Below are 25,891 nucleotides of genomic sequence, written 5' to 3'. Positions count from 1 at the left end.
CACACACACACACACACACACACACACACACACACACACACACACACACACACACACACACACACACACACACACACACACACACACACACACACACACACACACACACACACACACTATGGCTGTCATGCATCACAGGTATAAAGTCATGCAGTACAAATGCTGATTCGTAAAGTCGACTGACTGTGATTAATACCAGCCATGCTCTCATGTGATCTGGACATCTGTGTGTGTGTGTGTGTGTGTGTGTGTGTGTGTGTGTGTGTGTGTGTGTGTGTGTGTGTGTGTGTGTGTGTGTGTGTGTGTGTGTGTGTGTGTGTGTGTGTGTGTGTGTGTGTGTGTGATGACGAGAACAGTCAGATCATCACTAAATCCCCCAGAGACGCAGACAGTTCACAGACCGGTTTAGTTTTAGCTGATTAGTATTCTGCCCTCTCGTCTCCGTGGACCGTCGGACATTTTACCTCCACACACACACACAGCCGTAGATCAATCACTGATTTCTTGAGCATTAATATGAAGTTGTCTTGATGCTTTTTTCTCTTTAATCTGGCCTGAATATGGAGTCCGTGGACAGTTTCCTCTGTACGTCACGCAGCTCATTGAGTGTGGGAATCAGAATTTTTCTCTCGCTCCCTGATCGGACTCATTTTATGATGTAAAGATACTTTTTTTTCATTTTTTTTTTCAGCTTTTAACAGCTTGAAAAAGTTCAAATCTTTGATCACAGACTGATGCCATGAAAAGCTCCTCTGTACAGCCACTTCCTCTTTGACTCGTCTTCAGTGCGCAGCTTTAAACGTATCCCCTGTGCTGACTGTTTCCCTCAGTGTGAACACACTGGTTGTGGTTGAAGGTTGAAGGGTGGAGTTTAAAGGGGGATGATGAGGGTTTATGATTGACTTATTTGGTCCGGCTTGTTGATCTATGGTGAGGCTCAATGATAAAATGACAGAAGGGGAGCACAGCTGGTCTTTAATCTGTGACTCAGGTAACACACACACACACACACACACACACACACACACTGTCACTTTATCAGAATATCACATAGACACGTAAAGATAAGAGTAGACACCGCACAAACACATCTTTAATCCTCCGTGTTATTTGCATTGTGGGTGCACGTGCTTGCAGTTAATCATTTTATTGCCTCCCAGGCTCACCAGCTCACCTACAGCACGAGATCTCCACAGAATAGTACGTGTACGCTGCGCTATTTGCAACTTGCTCCAGTGCCTCTTTTAAACTTTGAATCCTTTGAGAGGAGCCGCCAGGAAAGCGGTGACTTTGGAAAATGTTCCTCTGACGCACTCGCTCTAATAGTGATCTAAATACTTGGAATAAACACAGGGGCTGCTAGTTAGCATGAGCATTTCTATCTATCTCTACACCCATGCTTTTATTTCAAGCCAAAGTGCACGCACACACACACACACACACACACACACACACACACACACACACACACACACACACACACACACACACACACACACACACACACACACACACTATGGCTGTAATTCATGTGATTTAGAGAAGAGCAGGATGTCTCTTATCTCCGTGAGTCAGTGTCAGCAGCGAGATAACAAACCCTTGTGTGAGCCTTGTATTTGTACATGCAAACCTGATATACGACGCAGAGTTGAGATGTGAGCGGGTGTGAAGGGTGTGTGTCCATCAGCCGTATCGCACAGAACACGTTTGTCGGGATTCATTTTGAGCGCCGCCTGTTGCGGCGGGAGATAAAGTACTTTGGGGTTGGTCATCAATGGAAACAAGAACGCGGCCTTTAAAGCTGCAGACAAACACTAGTTTGTGTGTTTTGCATTGATTTCCTCTTTGCTGATGACTGTGTTGCTGTAAATGTTATCTTTACTTGCCAGGCGTCATACAGCACTCGCTCTTAATGTCACTGCAGAGACTGAACACTGTGTCAGGGCTGTTTTCTGGATTCTGCAGTTTGTACAGTACTTTTTTTTTTTTTTTTAACATGTTTGTGAATAGATCTTCGTATGTCAACAGCGAGGCAGCTAGATTTGAAAATGCATCTATTTCTCTCCCAAGTTAAATCTATTTATGTAGCCTAAAATCACACAATACAAATTTAACTCAAAGTGATTTACAATCCTTTCATCATCAAGTACAACGCTGTCTAATCTTAGACCCGTGTCTTCCCACACCGAAGAGACGCTGGCTGCGTTGGCACAGATTTGTTGTTAAACTAGAATGAGGAAATAGAGATTGAGCCGTTTGCATATCGTTCAGGTACTTAACCTCATAACAAGCTGTGTACATTTAGATTATTTTTCTCATGTGAACGAGAGAGACAACAGAAAACTGATTGAATTGTTATTTTGTGGTGATAATTATTGATTAATCTGCTGCTTTTATATTCTCTGTGATGATGTGTGTCTTAGTCATGCTGGTGTGGAAGTCACATCTGAATCGTACTCCTGTGACGAAGGATTTTTAAGGAAGTTTCTGTAATCGCTTGATGTGGAAATGTGTGTGTGTGTGTGTGTGTGTGTGTGTGTGTGTGTGTGTGTGTGTGTGTGTGTGTGTGTGTGTGTGTGTGTGTGTGTGTGTGTGTGTGTGTGTGTGTGTGTGTGTGTGTGTGGGCGGGCCCATGATTTTTTAAATGGTCTGTTCCTGATTTGTTCACATTTGTGTCTGTCTAGGGTGTGTGTGTGTGTGTGTGTGTGTGTGTGTGTGTGATTTTTAAATCGCTGATTTGTTCACATTTAAATTGGATTTGGGTCAAATTTTTCTCTTCATTATTTTCTTCGGCTTTTTCTTTTAACATTTCAAATCTAACAGAAAAATTAGGAACACAGACAGATACTCAGATAACAATCCTCTGTTTCCACCCTTTGCTGTTGAAGTCATCTTTTACATAGTTGACGACTTCTCTAAAGAGAACGAGAGAGGAGGGAAATAAAACACTAAACCTTTGTATCTTTGATCTTAAACTTTCTATTCATAAATATTATGCACTATGTCAGATAGATTCGCATTTTTAACATTTAATGCAATTTAACAGATTTTTTTTTTAAACCTACTATTTATGAAAACTGAAAACATGGGGCTTTACATGATCTTTTTATGAAACCAAATCTGACACAGACAGCCCAGCTGTTGCACTGTCACTCTAAGAGATAAAATAGCACATATTCACAGTGCCAGTTTCACTTCCTAAAACACACACACAGATTTAGGATCTCAACCAAAATCTGATGTAGTAAAGATATACAGTATCAGAAGAACCGTACACGTGAGGCTTGTCTAAATATATCCTGTGGACCAGTGAATACAGAGATAACATTGTAGGTTCATGTATTCCTGCTCTCATACATGTCTGATGTTGCAATACAAGGATGTATTAGTCTGTGTCCCTAAAGGTTTCCCTTTGCTCTCCACTAACGTAGCTTTCAGGAAAGTAGATGTGGGTGCTGAATGAGACGGACAGAAACAAAGCCTGTGAGCTCTCTCCATCCTTCTCTCCCGACCACAAATGTTTCCCTTCTAACTATAAATACACCCTTGAAACCTGCCACGTCCTGAAACATGAAACGCCGCTAAAACTGATTATCAAGGTCCAGAATAGCCCAAAGTCTCCAGTTACTTCCAAAGTCTGAAAGCTCCAGGACTAATTCGGCGCAGTTTTATTTTATGAGCTCAGCTTTTATTTTGTAAAGATGCTATTTTATTTGATTAGGCGCAGACAGGCTTTCATGGGAAAAGCTCAAATCCGGATGAAATCTAAACATAATCGATAGGAGAGATTGTGGACTTAGAGGCCATCCAGGTTGTGGTGAGAGACGGAGAGGAAAGAGGTGAGAAAACCAATAAAGCTCCATTAGGGACAAAATGGACAATAAGACAGGAGGCCAACTGATTCTCTGCTTAAACTCGCTGCCGCTGAGTCACGGTGGACTCATAAAGTCCATTCACATTCATTGTATGCAAATTATTTACAACATATACTGTGCTCCTTAATAATAGCCAGGTTGTAAAGATACAATGCATGTGAATAGATGACGTTTTAGATATTAGACTAACAGGCTGCCACCGTTTTAGTGGCATCTCCATGAAATACTATCACATTTGTAATGTGACACATTATGATATGCCGTAAAAAGCCTTTAGTGGTTGAGTATTACATCACAATAGGATGACTTGCAACACGAGACCTAAACCAAACCCCTCTTTTAATGTGTGTGTGTGTGTGTGTGTGTGTGTGTGTGTGTGTGTGTGTGTGTGTGTGTGTGTGTGTGTGTGTGTGTGTGTGTGTGTGTGTGTGTGGCTGTCCTCCACAAGCACACAACTCACAGGAGATGTGTAAATGTGTTCGGTGAAGCAGACGAAGCAGGCAGGTGGGGGGACGAGAGGAGGATCGTGGGCGACAGAGTTGGCGAGCTTTCCGCGCTATCTGGTTTTCATCTCCTCAGTCCTCCATCATAAATCAGATCGCTGGTATACACATTTATTCTGGTTTTATAGCACGTCCCTGCACGTTTTAGATGTCTCTCCCTGCTCCGACACAACTGACTCGACCCATTCATTCGACTCAGGTGTGTTGGAGACGTGTAAAGCATGCAGGGCAGTGAGTCCTGGCGGCACCGGCAGCTTCAGTCTCAATACAGCATCAATTCATCCCCTCCGTGTGGTAAAGACAGTGATGGTTCACGCTCTGTGTGTGTAGGGGGCATCAATATTTAGTCATGCATCAATTTTCCTTTGCTTTTTAGTTTTCCTCTCCACTTCCATCATTTCTTTGCTCTCTCTAAGATAATTGGAGGTCACCGCATATAAATAGCTCTGAACAAGGTAATCTTAGAGCAGCGAGTTAACTGGTTGCTGTGTGTGTGTGTGTGTGTGTGTGTGTGTGTGTGTGTGTGTGTGTGTGTGTGTGTGTGTGTGTGTGTGTGTGTGTGTGTGTGTGTGTGTGTGTGAGAGAGAGAGACAGTGAGAGTAAAAGAAACTGGGCCATGCAGCTTCTTGACACTCAATCTCATTCACTGTCCACAGATTACTGTCACTTCTCGTTACGTGTGTGAATGTGTGTGAATATGTGTTTGTAGACAGACTATTTACAGACGAGCGAAACAACTCGCCGTGTTGATTTGTTGTGATTTAACGTGTGCAAAGGAGGTTTCATGTCTGAAACGAAAGAGGAACTGGGAGAATGAGAGGAAAAGAGAGGATTAGGTTTAGTTCAGATGTCTTGTCCAGGCTCACCTCTCATTCTGGTTAGTGCAGGTCAAAATGACCAGATGGCTGCTGCCTCTACACACAATTCAAACTATTTAGTTGAAGCTGTTGATGGCTATTCTCATTTAAAATCATTTTTACCACTTTGGGAATAAAACAGTAATTAAAACAGTAGTTTAATCTATTACAGTGTAACATATCATACAAATGCATAATAATTTTTTCTCCGCTTGCTTTTTTTGCCCTGAAACTGAATTCTTCACATGATTATGAATGAATGGATTTAGAGCTGGAGTCGTGTGTGTTCTCCAAATCCATCTGAACTCAAAGTGTGTGTTTCTCATGCAGGTTCAGTCCTGCCTGAAATACTTTAAGCCCATACGTCTGACTTGCATTTTTCAGGTTTAACTAGAGTATTAGAATTTCCAGACACACGGGCCTCGTCACTCTCGTCGACTATAAGCTCTGCGTTGTTACGTTTAGTCGTTGTTGTTTTTTTGTTTGGACATTTTTGAGTTCACTCATTGTGCAAACAGTTCAGAATCAGAGATTCTTCGAAGGAATAAATTATCATAGCGTTTCATCAGTTTGCGTGTGTGTGTGTGTGTGTGTGTGTGTGTGTGTGTGTGTGTGTGTGTGTGTGTGTGTGTGTGTGTGTGTGTGTGTGTGTGTGTGTGTGTTTTCTGCATTCCAGTCTGAGTCACATGCAGGTCTGTGTATCCGTGGCAACAAAAGCTGTCATTCATAGAGGAGAATTTACTCGTTCATGCTAACCCTCTGTAAATGTCTGGGAATCAGTGTGTGTACGCTGCCCGTCATTATAAATGTCTGATATATATGACTTAAACAAGACAAACTGTATGAATTAACACGTGAACTGACACACGCACGTTCTCAGACTGGATGTCTTGTTTTGTTCCCCTGCAGTGTGTCGGTGAGGAGAACTGGGTCGACAACAGGACGGTTTACATCGGACAAAAGGAGCCTCCTCCGGGAGCTGAGGCCTTCATTCAACAGAGGTTTCCCGACAACAGAATCGTCTCCTCCAAGGTCGGCGGAAACACCCACGCGAAGATCAAAACACGCGTTATTGAGATTCGACAGAAATATTGTCAACAGAAATGTTCCAAACCAATCATGTGTGGTGTCCTCTGTTTAAGGTAGAACAAAAGGACTCGACAGGAGGACAGTCATGACCGCAGCAGTATTCATGCTGGTTTTTATTGTGTGGGCGACTTGTTCTCGGGAATATGACACCGTGTTGAAAACATAGTGAATGAAGCTTTTTGAGGAAGAACAGATGTCCTTTTTTAAATTTCAGTGATCTGTTTCACCACTTTTGACGATAGCTTATTGATCAACTTGCACTTTTTTCCAGCTTTATAAAAGGTTTTATGAATGACTTTTTCCTGTGATGTCACACTAAGCTTCTCTTTGACATTGATAGCTTCTGATTTGTCTGCTTATGTGTAGTTTGACTAAACATAACTCTGTCTCGTGTTTCCAGTACACATTTTTGAACTTCATCCCCAAGAATATGTTTGAGCAGTTCAGGAGAGTTGCCAACTTCTACTTCCTCATCATATTTCTAGTTCAGGTAAATTATTATTATTATTATTTTTTTTTTATATGAATTGACCTTCAATCTGCAAAGCGTGTCTCAACACGAGAAATCATTTCTATCTCCTTTATTTTGTATATTACATTTTTCTTTTATTGCTGTTCCTGTTAATGGGTGCATCAACAAATTCAGATTATTATTATTACTTGTGAGAGTTGGAGGAGAGAAGGTCCGTCAATATATTTGTACTTCTCATTACCTCCCTGTACATTAAGGTCAGACATGACTTAGAGCCTCTTTACAGCTGTTTGTCAATTTCATATTATTCTCCTGCCTTAAATCCGTCATTCAGTTCTTCATGTGTGTGTGTGTGTGTGTGTGTGTGTGTGTGTGTGTGTGTGTGTGTGTGTGTGTGTGTGTGTGTGTGTGTGTGTGTGTGTGTGTGTGTGTGTTCGTCATTTCAGCTGATCATCGACACTCCCACAAGTCCAATCACCAGCGGACTGCCACTCTTCTTTGTCATCACAGTCACCGCCATTAAACAGGTGAGACCCAAAGGTTTTCATGACGGGTCCACTTCATGTCACTTCACTTTGCTTTATGGGCACTGACGACAAACTGTACACCACCAGACACACACACACACACACACACACACACACACACACACACACACACACACACACACACACACACACACACACACACACACACACACACACACACACACACACACACACACACACACACACACAATCGCTCTCACATCTCTCTCTCTCTCTCAGGGTTACGAGGACTGGTTGAGACACAAAGCAGACAATTCTGTCAACCAGTGTCCCGTGCTCGTGGTGCAGCATGGGAAAGTGGTTCGCAAACAAAGTCGCAGGCTCAGGGTACGTGTTTTTGTGTGTGTGTGTGTGTGTTTTTGTGTGTGTGTGTGTGTGTGTGTGTGTGTGTGTGTGTGTGTGTGTGTGTGTGTGTGTGTGTGTGTGTGTGTGTGTGTGTGTTACAAGCTAAATCTTTTCTCCGTCTGTCTCTCAGGTCGGAGATGTCGTCTTGGTGAAAGAAAACGAGTCTTTCCCCTGTGATCTCATCCTTCTGTCCTCGTCTCGAGATGATGGGACGTGTTTTGTTACAACAGCCAGCCTGGATGGAGAGAGCAGCCACAAGGTGTGTTGGATTGAGTTGAGTTCTTGTCCTCCTATTTCCCTTCATCCTCCCTCCATCCCCATCTCACCACCTTTGCCTCCTCCTCCTCCTCCTCCTCCTGAATTACTCAACTTTTCTAATTATACCTTTTTAATTAAACTGGTTTCCTCCTTCTCTTTTTTGGATTTTCCCATCCATTTTCCCACATAGACATACTATGCAGTTCAGGACACCAAAGCGTACAACACAGAGAAGGAGGTGGACTCCATCCACGCCACTATTGAGTGTGAACAACCGCAGCCGGACCTGTACAAGTCAGTACAACTCACACAGGCCTGAGCAAAGCTTTCCTGACAAATATCTGTCTAACATGTCTTATGTCACTTCTTTTCTTCTCTGCTCTGTCCTTCACAGGTTCGTGGGTCGTATCAACGTCTACATGGACAATGAGCCAGTGGCCAGGTAACTTGAGTCCCAAACATACCACAAGAAAGAGTATGAGGATTTTTGAAACATTTTCTGTCATTAATTGTCAATTTCTTTGTTTGTTTATATAGTAAAATATGAATAATGTGATTGTATAAGTGATGAAACAGCCTAAATGAGCTGTTGTGTGTTTGCAGGCCGTTGGGATCGGAGAACCTGCTGCTCCGAGGAGCCACACTCAAGAACACTGACTATATTTATGGTAATATTACATGAAATACTCTTATATATGTTGGAAGATACCCGCTACCTCTGTGGTTAGGTGATGAAAACATCAATGGACTTTGTAACTGTCAGATTGCGAAAAGGTAAACCCGTGGAACCATTTTAACCGCACTCTCTCCTCCCTGCAGCGGTCGCTATCTACACCGGCATGGAAACCAAAATGGCCCTTAACTACCAGTCCAAGTCTCAGAAACGATCTGCCGTGGAAAAGTAAGCTCCCTCTCTCTCTGTCACGTCATGAAACTGTTTCTAGAGCAGAAACTGTTCGCGTCGATTGACATCTTCTTGACTGTGTTTGGCCGCCTCCTTTAACACATGCTTAGATAATCATTGATATTTTTTTGCCCTTCCTTCATCCATCTGCTCACTTTTCTCCATTTATTCGCTGGCTGAGGGTCTGTGTGTGTCTCGATGGCTTGCTGGATCCATTTTTCTTTCCATCTGGCGTAGACAGAGTCTTGTATCCAGATGGCTTGTAGAAATGACTGACTGTAGGTGGATTACATTTACACTCGGTTACCACCTGTGCCTGTTTAACCCACTGCAATTGTATTGGTCCTCCTTTATACTTGGCTCAGAATAAATGTCAATATCTATTTTGACAAAGTGCAGTGTGTTGCTTTCCAAACTAGCTTTTACCTGTCTGACTGAGGAGCACTTTTCTTTTCTGAGTTCTTGTGCTTTTTCTTGGTTAATTTCTGTCAGTGGTTCAGAATTAACTGTCAGGCAGCCTTCAAAGCTGCTTTCATACTGGTAGTTTTTACTGTCAATTTACTCTCCACCCAGTGTAAGGAATAGTACCACGAGGTTTGAGTCTCTGTTGTTCAGTACCAGGTGTAGTCTGTACCACCAGCTGTTTGTTGTGTCCCTCTGCAGGTCGATGAACGCCTACCTGGTGGTCTACCTGTGCATCCTCATCAGCAAAGCGGTCATCAACACGGTGCTGAAATATGTGTGGCAGGCCGACACCAACAGAGATGAGCCCTGGTACAACCAGAGGACAGACACAGAGAGACAGAGACACATCGTGAGTCTTTTAATTCAATTCTGGGGGAAGTAAAAACTTCTTCAGCCTCACTTCGCTTTCTCATGCTCCTCCTCCTCCTCCTCCTCCTCCTCCTCCTCCTCCTCCTCCTCCTCCTCCTCCTCCTCCTCCTCAGCTGATCAGGGCGTTCACAGACTTCTTGGCCTTCATGGTTCTTTTCAACTACATCATTCCCGTCTCCATGTACGTCACCGTTGAGATGCAGAAGTTCCTGGGCTCCTACTTCATCATGTGGGACGATGAGATGTTTGATGAGGAGCTGGGGGAGCGAGCTGTGGTCAACACGTCAGACCTGAATGAGGAGCTGGGACAGGTAGCACAGTGGACTCCACTCTGAGAAGAATAATGTAAAACAAACCACTCTGTGAGGTACCGACGGGTAGTTATAGGAACACTTCCCCTGCTCTCTCTCTCTCCAGGTGGAGTATGTGTTTACAGACAAGACGGGGACTCTGACGGAGAACAACATGGAGTTCATTGAGTGCTGTGTGGACGGACACGTTTATGTACCTCAGGCTATCTGTAACGGACAGGTAACAACCTGCTGGACGTTTGTAACGGTTGTCTGGACCGTTCATTTATAGACAGCTCGCGTCTTGCGTGAACATATACTGTACATTTTCTTTTAAAGATCAGATTCATGACCAGTAGATCATCATAGCTTGTGTTTGGCCAGCTGATCACCAGAGTCTCCATTTGCTCTGTTAATGTTAATATATGTTTGAGTTTAACTGACCTATGTTGTCCCCAGTTGATGTCCGGTGCTGCCGGTATGGACATGATTGACACATCGCCGGGTCCTGAAGCCAGGGTGAGCATCGCTTCACTTTGACTGTCTGTGTGTGTGTGTGTGTGTGTGTGTGTGTGTGTGTGTGTGTGTGTGTGTGTGTGTGTGTGTGTGTGTGTGTGTGTGCGTTAGGTTAATAACACAACACTGTGTTGGTCCACTGCAGGAGCACGAGGAGCTGTTCTTCCGGGCGTTGTGTTTGTGCCACACGGTGCAGGTGAAAGAGGAGGAGACGGTAGATGGGATCAAGCACGGCATCCACCAGGGCAAGTCCACCTCCTTCTACATCTCCTCTTCTCCAGACGAGGTGGCACTGGTGGAGGGCATGAAGAGGTGGAGCTCGCACACGCACACACACACACACACACACACACACACACACACACACACACACACACACACACACACACACACACACACACACACACACACACACACACACACACACACACACACACACACACACACACACACACACACTGCCAGTAATGATTCAGAAGAGTTTAGTTTCCCAATTTGTTTTCTCACTCATCCAGTTCATTCACTCCAAATAATGGCGGGTTGTTCTGTGCTGCAGGCTCGGTTTCACGTATCTCAGACTCAAGGACGGTCAGATGGAAATCTTGAACAGGGAGGATGAGATCGAGAGGTGAGTGTGCCCCTTAGTACTTGGGGAAAAATTACTATTATCATTTATATCAGGTTATCATGCATTTAAGATATTATTTGTTTATAAAACATTATTTCTTATTCGTTTTATAATTTCAGCATGTTGCCATACGAGTGACTATTTGAAACAGTAATGACAGCTGATCTAAGCTGCTTGTGCATTTCTGTAATATCACGTCACAGCTGCATAAAGAGGGAGTTGCTTGGTAACGGCGTAAACAAGCAGCCTTCCAGCTATGAGCATAAATTTAGAGTGCATATACGATTTAAAAACAATTACAAGATATTCAGTGATTGTCTGGTTTTATTTCCTGTTTTGTTTTTTTGTTTTTTCAGATTTGAGCTTCTGGAAGTTTTAACATTTGACTCAGTAAGACGGCGGATGAGTGTCATTGTCAGGGCCAACAATGGTAATACACATACAACTTATATACATATATATATATATTTTGATTTTGACGTGTGATTTTTCTCTTATACACTTTATTTTTTGGTCTGTGTGTGTGCAGGTGAGGTGTATCTGTTCTGCAAAGGTGCAGACTCGTCCATCTTCCCAAGGGTTATCTCAGGCAAGGTGGATCAGATCAGAGCTCGGGTGGAGCACAACGCCGTGGTGAGAGAGCGCACACGCACGCACACACACACACACACACACACACACACACACACACACACACACACACACACACACACACACACACACACACACACACACACACACACACACACACACACAAAATCTGCCTTGTTTTCTCACGGATCCATAAAGTAACAGGACGTCTTCTTCACTTGGGACATTTCTGAGAGCGACAAAGGTTTTGTGACTTCACTGGTTTCCGCAGTTACAGTACATGACCACGGTTGCCGTGGCTACCAGAGGAAGCCAATCAGTGGGAGTAGTCGTAGTGGACGGTAGAAGTAGGCAGGTTTAGGGGAACATGTACATAATATAGCAGTTAACTGCAAAACTTCATCTCATAATGACTCCCAACGTGCTGAATTAAAGCTCACAGCTTGAGTTGAACAGAGTACGACTTCTTGAGGGTTACGTTTAAATGCATTTCATCCATAAAGATGCACCAAACAAAGTGAAACGGCTTGTAGTGAAAACCAGGTCAGTAACTTCTTGCTTGCTGTGGTTGCAGCTGCTGATAAATGGTAGCTTTCAGTGGAAATGGAAAGAAATGTGGTGGATGTTGTACTTGTTGTGAAACTGAAATGGAAAGTACAGTTGGTGCCCACACATACTCACATTCAGAACACAAACTCAAAAAACACTTTTATTTTGCTGTTTGTTTCTCTTGCAAAAATGTTTATGATGGAAAATTTAACAAGTTTCCTGCAGATTATTTCTCTGTTGATTCTTCCTTGATATGCCCTATTAATCCAACCTAATCTCCGCTCTCTTGCAGGAGGGTCTGAGGACACTTTGTGTTGCCTATCGCCCTCTGAGCCCCGATCAATATCAGGAGGTTTGCCATCTCCTGAACGGGGCCAAGTTGGCACTGCACGACCGAGATAAACGGCTGGCTGAGGCTTACGACATCGTCGAGAAAGACCTGATACTGCTGGGAGCCACTGCTGTGGAGGACAGGTGGAGGATCTCTTTTAAAGGACACTTCTGTGGGCGTATTACATCAACAATCTGTCTTTATATCAAAAACTTTGGGTTACAGCTTGTAGCTCTGTTATTTTTGTTATTTATTCTAATATCAGAGCACTTCAGTGGCCCTATAGTTGCAAAAGCTGTGCTGTCTTGATTAAGGTGTGCACTTTTTTTTGTATATAAATGTGTAAATGTCTGCACTCCCAGAGCATTTCAGTACTTCTGTGCATGCTACTGCCTTGAGAGATGCTGCCCCACTTCTGAGTGAGCCACAGTGAGTGAGGGCAAGCAGCATTTCAACCCACACGTGCAGCTAACGCAATTATACTGCAGGCTTAACAGAAATTGTTAACCCAGGGGCAAGTCAGCTCATCCTGCACAAAGAGAAAATGATCTCAGTGTAGTTAACCTGCATGGTTCTGTTGTTGCTGAGTATAGAAGCAAAACAAATGCATTTATTCTGTCTGTGTTGTCCCACTTTTAGGCTCCAGGAAAAAGCAGCCGACACCATCGAGTCTTTGCACCAAGCCGGCATGAAGGTGTGGGTGCTGACCGGAGACAAGATGGAGACGGCGGCTGCAACCTGCTACGCCAGCAAGCTGTTTCGTCGCAACACCCAGATCCTGGAACTGACCACCAAGCGTACCGAGGAGCAGAGTCTTCACGATGTCCTGTTTGACCTGAGCAGGACGGTCCTCAGGCACCATGGAGGCATGACCCGGGACACCTTCTCTGGGTGGGCAAAGCTGTCCTCTCTGGCTCATTATTTTCTTATCGTGTTTTATTCAGTGTTACTCTGCAGGCTGGTATTGACAGGTTTTGTGTTTCTGCAGTTTATCAGGTGACTGTACTGACTACGGTCTGATCATCGACGGAGCCACCCTCTCCGCGGTGATGAGGCCCAGCGAGGAGGACTCAAACTCAGGGAATTACAAGGAGATCTTCCTGGAAATCTGCCGCAACTGCAGCGCCGTTCTCTGCTGTCGGATGGCGCCGCTGCAGAAAGCACAGGTACAGCAGACAGCAGATACTACCTGGTCCTCGAGTGCCTGTTAGAGCTGTTAATGGTTTGCAATCATGTCATTAAGAGTTAGTATAAAGCTAATAACTCCACTTGGTTTTATTGCTTTGTGTGGATGCATTAAGCTGCTAAAAGGAGTGAAAGGTATGATATCACTTTTGTATTTCTAGATTGTCAAGCTGATCAAAGCCTCCAAGGAGCATCCAATCACGTTAGCCATCGGAGATGGAGCTAATGATGTCAGCATGATCCTGGAGGCCCATGTTGGCATTGGTTAGTATTCTGCCACTTTGGCTCATCCTCCACTAACAGGCTAACAGACTCCTCTAAAATCCTAGAATTGGACAATCATGTGTAATAAAGTCAATAAACCTCCTGTTATCCTGTTGATAATACTTTTCATTGTAAATGTGTTTAACTTCTACAGGTATTATGGGTAAGGAGGGTCGCCAGGCAGTGAGGAACAGTGACTACGCCATCCCAAAGTTTAAACACCTCAAGAAGATACTGCTCGTGCACGGACATTATTACTACATACGCATCTCTGAGCTTGTGCAATACTTCTTCTACAAGGTAGAGGGATGCCTGCCCGTTTAATGTAGTGTTTAAGACTGTTTTTAACTTTGTTTCCTTTTTTAATTTTATTAAAGCTGATTTTAATTTTGGAGTTTTTGGCTTTAGCTCAATTGTGCAGTGAACTGCAAAACATTGTGCAGACATTATCATGCCTTTAATCACTGCTCTTCTTCTCATTTCCCAGAACGTCTGCTTCATCTTCCCCCAGTTCCTCTACCAGTTCTTCTGTGGCTTCTCACAACAGGTCGGCACACACAAAACACACTGAAGCTTAAATAATTTAAAAAAAGCAAAGAGACTAACAGTGCTCTCTATCCTAAACCCCAGCCGCTGTACGATACAGCTTACTTGACTCTCTACAACATCAGCTTTACCTCGCTGCCCATTCTGCTCTACAGTCTCATAGAGCAACACATTAACATGGACATCCTGAAGAAGGACCCGTCTCTCTATCGGTTAGTGAACCTAGTATTGTAGGAATACTCATTCTGCTGTCTGTGTGTGACTCTTCAGTCAGATCTCTGTGACAGAAACTGATCCTGAATAATTGAATAAGACTCTGGAGGTCATCTGACATCAGCTCTGCAACAGTCATCTGTTCAATGCTGGGTAAACAAGGAGACACATTCTCTGGATGTTTTAATGATTCAATCTACTGAGGAAATAACGACCCATCTGTTCTGTGTTAAACAGGCTGCACTTCAGCTGGACTCCTCCAGAGTTATTCCCCTACAAGCACAGTATTTAACCCAGCCTCATGAGCGAAAGAAGAACATGAATATTTAACATTAAATTAAAAATGATCATCTTTTGTCACAAACAATGAGACTTTTAAGAAGAATAAAGGGTCTCAGATCAATGTTTATTTACAGCCTATAACATAATCAGGAATTATTTCTTACAGATGCAAAGGTCAATGAAGTTAAAGTATCTCATTACCTGCATTTCTTGTTCAGGAGCCTCCCGAAGGCCACCAATGTACTTTAGTATTGATCTATAAACGTGCCATCAGTCACATGAGAGATGGTCAGCATGAGGCATTCATGATGCTGACTGTAATCTTGTGTTTCATCTTCACAGAGATATTGCGAAGAACTCTTTGCTGCGGTGGCCCATCTTCATCTATTGGACCATGTTGGGCGTGTACGACGCCGTGGTGATGTTCTTCGGTGCTTACTTCCTGTTTGACAACACCACGTTCACCAGCAACGGACAGGTAACATCCAAGTGTCTGTGGCAGACGCTTAAATTCAGCCAAGGAGAACTCTTCTTGTCTTGGACAATATTTGATGCACAAACTCCCATCTTATTTTCAAGAAATGTGCAGCACGTACTCGTTCAGGCCTGGAAATGTCAGATTATCCTTCCTGTGCATCTTTGCAGAATATGACTCAAAAGGTATAGCTGAAAAAGTTTGAAGGTTGCTTGTTTAACACCTTCATTTTAGTGAAGAATATTCTCGTGGACTGACAGATGCATATATGTGTATATAAAAGGGGCCGATGTTTCTCCATTCACATCCAATGCACAACAGCATGTCAGATTTTCCGCTATCTTCCTCTGTATTTGTTTCCTTTTGATTTTCAAGCAGCTCCCAGAAACCTTTCGGACTGCTCTGAGCTGCTTGATTTCACTAGATTGTTTTTTGCATCTAATTAATTTACTTTATTTCAGCCACAAAACTGTTTATTTTTCCTTGATTTTCTTCTGGCCATATCCTCTTCTTCTTTCTATCCTCTTACCTTTGTGTTGCTTTTTCTTTTTGCTTCTCTTTCCTCCTCCCAGCTAATGACAACCAACACACAGATGGTAAGCCTGTCCCTGTCTCTCTGTCACCTCTCCCTAGTTTTCACTTTCCAGTTTCCTGTTTTGGTCACCACCACACGGCCTCATACACACTCACGTTCATCTCATGTCCAGTCCTTAATGCTTGCTGTAGACACATCATCTGTAGGCTTCTGTGTAGTAACCCGCCTTTCCCGAGATCCATGTCCATGTGTCCAGCTGTTAGCGGTCGAACACCTCAGCTACACCTTCTATGTGCTTTCTTTGTGTGTTATGACTTCTCCTAAAAGCAGGGGTTGAATGAAAACAGAAAAAAATGTGTGCTCCTACTTCCATTACATGACATTTGAGACATTTAGCCATCGTACTAATCTAATTGCTCTGCAGCTGATGGTGCTCCCTTTATACTAGACGATTATTGACAGATTTGTTACTTTCTGGATGATTAGGACTTTTTAAAGGCTTATTTGTAAAGAAAATAACAGAAATGGATGCAAGGTAACGGTGGTGATTTGTTCATCCAACAGAAAGTAAATCTGAAGCTGTCAAAATGTTACAAAAAAATAAAAGGGAAGAGCGAATCCTGAATTTTGCCTGGTTATCGAACTGTAATGGAGATTTTAAAGTGGAGACACACAAGGCAGATAGATCACCAACACAAACAAATCTAATTGTTGCTGTAACGTTTGATTGAAGAAAATCATTTTTCGGCTGAATGCAAGTATTTCTAGGAAGCTAAAAATGTTTTTACAGTATTATGCTAAATAATATATTATTAAAGAATATAAGATGTTCAATACAAACTTTAGCATTTTGCTAAAAATGCATTTATTAAAATATGTTGTTTGGGGATTTAATAGTTCAAGTAGTTTGTTTTAAATATATTGATGCATCAATATATTTTTGACTTTTAATTTCTTTCACATTTAACATACCATAGTAGTCTTTAAGTCAGGATGAGAGGCTAAATAACTCAGTGACTACATAAAGTTATGAAACAGCTTTGCTTTGTGCAGACAATCTTCAGCACTGCCATCAAAATATCAAGAAAGAGTACACTGAAGTGTTGTTGATTTAAGACCGCCATCTTGTTTATGTCATAAAACTATGGAAACAGTTATTTATATGGAAATCCTTTCTACTACGTTGCAAACATCTGTAATGTGTTGCACTCAATAAATAGTTTCCATGGTGTTGTTAATATTTAGTCATGCTCAAAAACGTTTCCTTTCAAATCTACCCTGAAGAGACTGACTGTATACTGAAGACACTGCCCTGCTTCATGTTGGTCTTTAAGTTTAAAATGTTTTAGCATTTAATGTTCATTTAAAAATGGAAACATTTAAGTTATTTAGAAACATGTCATTCTTCCATCCATCAGTCATCTAAAAATCGACTCCTCACCTGAACGTTGCTACCTGAGCTCCCTGCCATCTGTCCGATTGATTGACTTCCTATTGAATATGTGCACTTAAGTTTACCTCTGTGTGCATTACAATACCTCCAGCAAGTGAATTTATAGTCATGTTACAAATGAAGTATGATACCTGCAGGTATTAAAGCATTTAACAAACATTAATTTATAACACAAACTCAATTAAAAGGTGACGTCAATGTGTCAATAACAGCAGCTTTCATCACTTTTCCTCTGCAGATGTTTGGAAACTGGACATTCGGGACGCTGGTCTTCACTGTGCTTGTCTTCACTGTTACCTTCAAGGTAAACATGCATTACAGTTTGAAAACACCCAGACTCAAGGCTGTGTAAAGTCTCATTGATGTTATTATCTCATCTCTGTCTTGTAGTTGGTTCTAGATACTCACTACTGGACTTGGATCAACCATTTTGTCATCTGGGGCTCTCTGATCTTCTTTGTGGTCTTCTCTCTGCTGTGGGGAGGAATCATCTGGTATGTTTCAACACACATCTTCATATTTCACCTGAATGTTGAATAGATATCTTCATGTTTGATCCCCTCCTCTCCCTCAGGCCCTTCCTCAACTACCAGAGGATGTACTACGTGTTCATGCAGATGTTGTCCAGCGGCCCGGCCTGGCTCAGTATTATCCTCCTGATAGTGGCCAGTCTGCTGCCAGATGTGGTGAAGAAGGTCATCTGCAGGGCTCTGTGGCCCACCACTACTGAACGCATACAGGTGGGCACATCAACATATATGAATGGAGAGTTATGTTGGATTCATCAACATAAACAAGATGACGTCATCACTGTCACAAAGCATTTGTACCTTTTTGAATTTTTACTTTACATTTAACAACATTGATGACCATGCGTCCTCCTAAACTGGTTCCACGACCTGTCACTTCATTTCTTCTTCAGTCAAGTTTGATTCTTTCTCTAAATACATTCTCATAAAATGCCAGTTTACACAGCTAAAGCAGTGATTCACAAATTTATATTTAGCAGATTTACCTCCAAACTACTGGTGTTTATACAGACAATACACTTTATTAACTGTTATAATGCTGTGAATGATGTGTCTGACCGAGGACTGCGGGTCAGCAGATGTCCGCTGGGTTTGACTACGTCTCCGCCCTGCTGGATGTAAGTCAGTGAGCCTCTCCGTCTGTGTGCAGTGCTCATTTATTTCTGAAACACAAGTACGATAGAATTCATGTCACGTGTTTTAAGCAAATAACACTGCGAACATTTTATTAATGGGGAATAAGAATCCTGTTTTACTCCTCCACACTTCCAGTAAAGACATTCACTTTTAAGACTGGTATGATTAGATGTGCGAACAGTGAGAAATATTACAGGCTTGAATGCATTAATTAGCAGGGAAATTTGACAGAAGAACAAAATGTATGAAATTATGTGCATAAAATAGAAATTAAATAAGAACACTTGCTGTCTGAAGCTCTGGGATCCAGTTACAGTGGAGCTGCTGTAAGTCACAGAGTAAATCTTACTGTAGGTGGAGGTGCTGTATATTGATACAGGATGAGTGATGTCGACTTGTCCAGGATGTTCAGAGTAAATCAGTCAAGAAAGTGTGTTTAGCCTCTTATCTGTGTTTGTCTCCTGTTTGCAGTGAAGTTGAAACTTTCTACAGAAACCTACTTTCACATTTCTCCCTCTAAACAGGTCCTTTTCCCACAACCTCCCTCATAACTGTTAATAACTAACCTCCTGTGACCTGTGGAGATAATTCTGAACGTAGCTCCTCTGTTATGTAGCCTAAAACGAACAATCTGCTTTAACTCTTACAAGTTGATCATGTGGAAGATCTGACAGCTTTAACTCTTCCTCTCTCTGTTCACTCCTCCCTCTGACCTGCTGCTTCTTCCTCCTCCTCCTCTCCTCTTCTCCTCCCTTGCCTTCCTCCTCTGGTTCTCCTCCGTGGCAGACTAAGCGTCGGTGCCTTGCCTCCGAGCCCTCCACCATCTTTATGCTGTCTCAGACCTCCAGCAGAATCAGTTTCTAACCCAGCCCTCGTGGAGGTGACCCTCCGCCTCTGCTCCTGTCTCTGTGTACAATACTTCTTCCTTTCTATTTTCCTTTCTCTGCATCCCATAATCTTTTCTATTGTTTTGCATGTTACACTCTTATATGAGTGCATGCCTCTGCATCCGCATTTGGATATATTGTTGTGTGTGGCCCTCATGACTTTTAGAAGTCAGTCTTCCTTCAATACTACGGTTACATCATCTGTATTTTATGTGTATTAACGTGTTTGTCTCCAAATGTGTGTGTGTGTGTGTGTGTGTGTGTGTGTGTGTGTGTGTGTGTGTGTGTGTGTGTGTGTGTGTGTGTGTGTGTGTGTGTGTGTGTGTGTGTGTGTGTCCACAGCGTGTGAGGGATGAGGAAAGGTTTGAGAGGGCGATGGCCTTCCAGAGTTCTGAGTCCTTACTAGATGGAGTAGCAGTCACAGAAGCTTAGAGGGCTTCAGCACGGTAAAACGCACACCGACCTGCTGTGATGGGTTCACCTCTCTGTGGTGTGTGGTTTCACAGACTGGACTTTGGGATGTTTTACTGGACTAACACATGGGTTGAAGTGTGTGTGTGTGTGTGTGTGTGTTTGAGTGTGAAGGTCTTAAAAGCTCGTGACCCTAAATCTCGACGTGGTGATTCCTTACATGGAGCTTTGGTGCCATCTCGTGGCTCATTTCATTGCTGCAGAGACTCAGAGTGGCACTGGATGTTCATGCATGTTTACTTTTGCATGTTTGTTTTTTTCTATGCAGCAAGCTTATGGTGTTTTCAGATATATTCATGTGTTTATGTTTTGTGTAATGAGCATTTCTTGTGTCTGAACAGAGTGGATGGGACATTATCAGCTCAGCTGGCCAATTAAGTTCATGTAAAACATACTTTAGTAATGAAATTATAAAAACAACTAACTTGTCTGGTGATTCAGAGTTGTGTCATCTCCAAGTAGTAGATAGCAGAAGCCTCTGAGTAGATCAGGAAGCAGATATTATTTTAAGATTAAGTCTCTCCGATTAATCAGAGGTGTGAAATCATCTGTTTATCTTTCAAAATTGCAGTGATTTAAAAAAAAAAAAAAGACACCTCCGAAGGATACGTCACTTTAACATTTAGTTCAGTTTGGTGCTAAACACTGGTTACAGTCAGTGTGCAGACACCTGAATATTATACTGATGTATTCTGGCCAGCTGGGACGACAGTGTCACCTCCACCTGCTCTCTGAGAGCTTTGTGCATCACGACGCAGATACCAAGTTTTCCTCTTCTTCTTTTTTCCTCTCTCTTTCTCCCCCACTCTGCCTCCTCTTCCTCCCTCCTCACACCCGTACAGAATGCTGACAAACTCTACAAGGGCCAGCTGTCGGAGTTCACCCCCCTGGCGTCTCTCCACGCCCCGTCCAAGGCCGGCCGCCACCGGCGAGGCTCGGACAACCAAAGGAACGCCCCGAACCCTCGAAGGTCTGAAACCTTTACAAAGAAAATCATGTTCACACGGTGGCAGAGAACACCAGACTACTGCACCTTCACCCCCCTCCTCCGGTTTGCCGATGGCGCCCGCCACTTGAAGCAGGGGCACGCTTACAGCGCGGCCGGGCCTGAGACCTCAGTCTAATTTATTTCTGTTTGTCTGATGTTTTTTTTTTCTACTCTTATGTTCTGATATCAGATACAATGGCATCCATTTGGAGTTGAACTGGAAAGTAAAGTTGCCCAAACTGAAATAACTGGACTCAAATAACGGATTATGTTGCTACTAGCAGGTATCTGTAATTCAGCAGAAGGGATTACACTGAAAGTGACCTTCATAAATTAGCAGCCAGGTGTTGCACAAAGCACTATGGGACGGCTCTGGGAAGGACTGCATCCACAGGGCCTCACTCGCCGCCACAACGTGCAAAGGGCTTAGTGCATTGATGTCACAAGAGCGAAGGATATGTGCACTGGCCCTTTACGTCTGCTTTCGACGGCAGCTGAAGTGTACTTTAACTGTTAGGATTTTTTTAATGGGGATAATCACGATGTGCTGTGACTGGAATTGTGAGGATGACGATGATGAAGAAGACTGTAACAGTGCTTAAGCCAGCTCAAGCTCTCTCTGACCAAAACATTTTCTTGCATCTCTCCTTCTCCTCCTCTTTCTCTCCGTCTGTTCTGCCTCCGTAGGACTAACTGGTGTTGCCTGTGTGCAAACATGTTGTCCAGAAACACTCCGTAGGACTCTGGGCTCAGGTCCTACAGCATTGTAAGGAGGGCTGTCGTAGGAGAGGAAAGCCTGAGTGTTGGGAAGGTGACTTGGAGTTGGTTTCAAGAGGTTTCGTTTATTTTTTATGATGCGTTAAAGAAAAAAGACCAACTTTAACTCCGCATCCAACATTTATGCTTTCAAACTCACATGTAGGTAGTGTAGAGCGCCTGTGATGTGTGTGTGTGTGTGTGTGTGTGTGTGTGTGTGTGTGTGTGTGTGTGTGTGTGTGTGTGTGTGTGTGTGTGTGTGGTATTCATCTCTGCAGAACCCTGTTAGCTTGTTGGTTAGTGATAGAATCCAGTAGAAATGGCTGTGTGATGACTTCCTAGCTGTTTCTTATTGCCTTAATGTCACTTTAAATACCACTTTATTTTCACTGAATCATTTACCAAAGAAACAGAAAGATAATATGACCTCATGGTTTGTGAGGCAGTTTGTGATCTGTGAAATGTCACCGGTCTCTAGAAAGAATATGGAATGTATTGATCATCTTAAAGTAGGAAAATGCATCTGAGTTTTGTGCCCCTTAAAAAATAATATTAAAAATGTGTCCTTATTGAGATAATCATAACATAAAACACTCCTTTTTTTATGTAGAAACTACCTGATGCCTTAAATGAATAATTTATTGTTTTATTGAACTTGTTAGGTCTGCAACAAAAATAATGCATTCATTAATTTTCTGTAGATCAATAATTGATTAATTTTTGCTGCGGCTCCTGAAACTCACCTTAAAGTTTTGTCCTTAGAGCGAATAAACTCTTAAAGGAACATGATGAAAGTTGTTTACAGGTAAAGGTCCAATATTTCAGAGGATAGTGCCTCGACATTGTCATGATAAGTATCCAAATCCTTCAAATGCAAAAAGGTGAGAATTATATTTAAAGAAAACGTGACAGAAAAGTGAAGATTTTGAGTCAGATATTCACATCTATTCATCTGGATTTTTTTCCAGCGAATGTCAACAGAATCTGAGGTATTTTATGTGTGCAGATCAGAGTGATTATAGCATCTAATAGCTCCGTGCTCGAGCTCTTAAAATCCTTCTGATGGTGTCACAAGAGTCTAATGAGATTCTCTACCTTGAAAAAAACGGGGCCTTCACAGTGCAGTCTTTGAATCCTGTCTCACACTTTCCTGTTTCAACACTTATGTTTCTTTCTTTCTAGCCGTCTCTCTCCCTCTTTTTTCTCCCTCTCCCTCTGCTGAGGCGATGCGGACGCTTTCCTACCTCTGTGACAGTCGGCTCCACCTGCCTCATCATCATCATCATCATCATCATCCTCTCGTCTGTCCTCTCCTCCATCTCCTCAGCCATTCATCCATCAATCCATCCATTGTGAGACAGAGTAGAAAAGCTATTTTGTACTCTTTTACTGATAGTACTTCTATGAACCAAAGCCTTGTTGCTGCTACAGATACTTTTAGCTGCTTTACATTTAGGTGCCTTGTGCTAGTTTATGAGCTCTACTGTGTCTTTGTTTGTACTCAACTGTCTCCGCTCGCTTTAAGCTGACTTTATTACTACTAATAGGCACTTGGATGGTACAAAGGCTCTGCAGGTGATGGATGGATGGAAGCACAACTGAGGAGTGATTGAGAGGATATGTTAGTGAAAAGGTGAATGTAAAAATGAGTGTATTGCAGGTTTCACAGTCCAAAAAGAGTCGTCTGAACAAACTCTATCAGTCAACAAAATGAATGACCACTTGCACCAAAAGATTCAATGACTTATGATTAGCGTTTGTTTTTCTATTGGTTTTATTCCAGATGTTTTGTACATGCCCACGAGGGCATCTGTCTCTGAGATGTTATTTTTACTGCTTAATGTGTGAAATCCCCTCGTTTACACACAGGAGAGATGACGGTCCGTCATCTGAAAACTTGAAGAGCTCCCGCTCTGCTTGATCAATCACCTGCTGTCAATCAACATTACAAACCATGACTTCTTTTTTTAATATTGTGTCTATGTTTTCTTTTATCCCATAACTTGAAATTAACAGCAAGCAGAAGGGGCTCTTGCACTGTTGGATTCTGTGATGATGAAATCCTTCCGGCTCTTTGATTTGCTATTTAAAGGGTCAGTTCGGCCAAAATAACAAAAGGAAAACGAGCATATTTTCTTTCTTTCCCTGAGCAGTGTCCGGCCATTCAGACGCTCCTTCTGGCGCTTTAAAATTACAGATCTAAATGACAGAATACTGCTGCAAGTAAGTGTATGTTTTCTTGTTGCTGTAATTTCCGTCAAATCAGATTGCAAAGGCATTTAATTCGAAGTCTAGTCCTTCCTTCTATTGTAAATTCAAATTGAGCTTTGGCAGATAGAGGGTGTTGGAGGGATGTTTTCAGGTTTTTCAACCTAAACTGTGCGCCAGTATTTAGTACCATGACTGCTATGGAAGAAGACAAAAATAAAATCTGATAAAAAAAAAAAAAAATCCACCTAAAAATAAGGCGCCTGTCATGTCGGAGGTTGTTGATCGTCCTTCAGTCTTTAATAAGCCAGTCAATTCATACAGTATAACCAAACTAAAGTTGGAAAATTGCCTTCTTTGTCAATGACCCCTCGCAAAAAATGTGGCCTCTAAGCTGCAGCCAAGTGGTAGTGGGTGTTACAAAATGTGTCTTAGATTAAAACATCATCCATCGCAGTGAAGAGTCTGTTACAGGAGCTCGAACTGTCTGTCCGCTTCAACCACCAGAGGGTAAACATGCTCTTTATTGTAGCATTTATTACTTCATATTTTCATTTCTTTCTGAGTTGAGTTAAAGGATTTGGAGATAAAGAGCTTCGTACGTCAGACAAGGTCTATAATTGGCTAAATAAAAAAGAAACCACCAAGAATCAAGCTGTAAGATCACACTGATCCATATAAATCTGACAGGATATTGGCACAAATCAATCCCCCCCTCCCCCCCAAAAAAAGTATGTATGTCAGAGATGATGTGAGGCTTTGTTACCTTTTTTTTTTTTTTTTACTTTGTGGAAACAATATTTAATGTGTGTCTTATTTATGTAGAGAGTATTTAACAACCAAACTGACAAACAACAATGGATTCCTCTGTGTGTGCGCGCGTGTGTGTGTGTGTGTGTGTGTGTGCGTGTGTGTGTGTGCGCGTGCGTGTGTGTGTGTGTGTGTGTGTGTGTGTGTGTGTGCGCGCACATGGCGTTAAAACAGATTCCCACGGTGATAGCTGATGCTCAGACACACCCCTGCACTGAACCGTCTCGTCTGACACTTTGCTGTAGAAACTTTCAAAGCCATTAACGGTGGATTCGCTGTACCGAACTGTCGCTCTCGTCCTGACTGTCCCGATCTTTCAAAACCTTTCGACAGCCTTTCGAACAGAATGTTATCTTTTACGATGTATTACTGTACAGTGATCTATACTTCTCATAACCAACGGTATATATAAATCACTGTACACTCAGATACAGTGTATATATATATGAACAATATATAATGTAGTTATGTTAATTGATGTACAGTTTTGGGGTCTTTTTGTATACAGTTTTTAACAGAGTCATATCAAGATTTACTTGTGGATTTTTTGCCAACTTTCTGTAGCTATCAACGGCAAACGACTGTACATTTGCTTGCAGATAAAAGCCAGAAAAGAAAATATATTAAAAATAAATGATATAATGTGATTTATTTTTCCTGATTTGTGTTGTGCTGCACTTTGTGGATCAGCCACAAGGACGCAGTAGAGTCTTTCTGAAGCGTATGAAAGATCTGAGTTGACAAATGTACCTGAGGAGTTTTAAATGCACAAAGCTGATGAAATACAATAAAAAAAAAAAAAAAGATGGATGTTTCATGAGCTTGTGTCCATCACCATCCCGTGCATGCAAATGCTGTGTTGTCTCGAGCTAAACTACCAGCTGTGTTTAAAAGACACTCAGGAAATGGTTAAAAAAAAAAAAAGAACAATTTTTAGATTTAATACGTTCCCCCAAAGTTGCTTGAGGGCTCCTGTCTGCACCATCTGAGGACGTCAACAAGATTAGGATGGAGGTTTTTGGATCGATTGGTTTCCCTTCATCCTTTTCACTTCTCATCTGC

The 25,891-nt window shown here is 42.4% G+C and overlaps 1 protein-coding gene across 4 annotated transcripts in view; it reads left to right on the top strand.

The window, feature by feature from the left end:
- The window catches only part of LOC138637199 (phospholipid-transporting ATPase IH-like), a 37,008-nt gene extending 12,270 nt beyond the window's left edge, over positions 1 to 24,738 (top strand). Inside the window, exons 2-32 of one of the 4 annotated variants that reach the window (XM_069725715.1) lie at positions 6,145 to 6,267; positions 6,725 to 6,814; positions 7,243 to 7,323; positions 7,564 to 7,671; positions 7,820 to 7,948; positions 8,138 to 8,241; positions 8,342 to 8,389; positions 8,551 to 8,615; positions 8,767 to 8,848; positions 9,515 to 9,665; positions 9,799 to 9,996; positions 10,103 to 10,216; positions 10,435 to 10,494; positions 10,637 to 10,803; positions 11,048 to 11,119; positions 11,476 to 11,549; positions 11,649 to 11,752; positions 12,552 to 12,733; positions 13,230 to 13,481; positions 13,579 to 13,756; positions 13,937 to 14,039; positions 14,194 to 14,339; positions 14,527 to 14,586; positions 14,670 to 14,797; positions 15,423 to 15,558; positions 16,128 to 16,151; positions 17,782 to 17,847; positions 17,934 to 18,037; positions 18,118 to 18,283; positions 19,496 to 19,589; positions 20,910 to 20,992. In XM_069725715.1, coding sequence (XP_069581816.1) covers positions 6,145 to 6,267; positions 6,725 to 6,814; positions 7,243 to 7,323; positions 7,564 to 7,671; positions 7,820 to 7,948; positions 8,138 to 8,241; positions 8,342 to 8,389; positions 8,551 to 8,615; positions 8,767 to 8,848; positions 9,515 to 9,665; positions 9,799 to 9,996; positions 10,103 to 10,216; positions 10,435 to 10,494; positions 10,637 to 10,803; positions 11,048 to 11,119; positions 11,476 to 11,549; positions 11,649 to 11,752; positions 12,552 to 12,733; positions 13,230 to 13,481; positions 13,579 to 13,756; positions 13,937 to 14,039; positions 14,194 to 14,339; positions 14,527 to 14,586; positions 14,670 to 14,797; positions 15,423 to 15,558; positions 16,128 to 16,151; positions 17,782 to 17,847; positions 17,934 to 18,037; positions 18,118 to 18,283; positions 19,496 to 19,573 — 3,393 coding nt within the window. In that variant the 3' untranslated portion in view covers positions 19,574 to 19,589; positions 20,910 to 20,992. Of the gene's footprint in view, positions 1 to 6,144; positions 6,268 to 6,724; positions 6,815 to 7,242; positions 7,324 to 7,563; positions 7,672 to 7,819; positions 7,949 to 8,137; positions 8,242 to 8,341; positions 8,390 to 8,550; positions 8,616 to 8,766; positions 8,849 to 9,514; positions 9,666 to 9,798; positions 9,997 to 10,102; positions 10,217 to 10,434; positions 10,495 to 10,636; positions 10,804 to 11,047; positions 11,120 to 11,475; positions 11,550 to 11,648; positions 11,753 to 12,551; positions 12,734 to 13,229; positions 13,482 to 13,578; positions 13,757 to 13,936; positions 14,040 to 14,193; positions 14,340 to 14,526; positions 14,587 to 14,669; positions 14,798 to 15,422; positions 15,559 to 16,127; positions 16,152 to 17,781; positions 17,848 to 17,933; positions 18,038 to 18,117; positions 18,691 to 19,495; positions 19,590 to 19,938; positions 20,043 to 20,909 lie in introns of those variants that run through there. The other 3 variants (XM_069725714.1, XR_011312349.1, XM_069725713.1) reach the window with 3 other exon arrangements.
- Positions 24,739 to 25,891: the final 1,153 nt, after the last annotated feature.

The sequence above is a fragment of the Brachyistius frenatus genome, unplaced genomic scaffold, assembly GCF_029030835.1.
Source record: "Brachyistius frenatus isolate BFR_SWC_R1_liver_20210118 unplaced genomic scaffold, ASM2903083v1 Contig_440, whole genome shotgun sequence".
In the NCBI taxonomy this organism is placed as follows: domain Eukaryota; kingdom Metazoa; phylum Chordata; class Actinopteri; family Embiotocidae; genus Brachyistius; species Brachyistius frenatus.
This window is presented reverse-complemented; position numbering and strand designations above follow the sequence as displayed.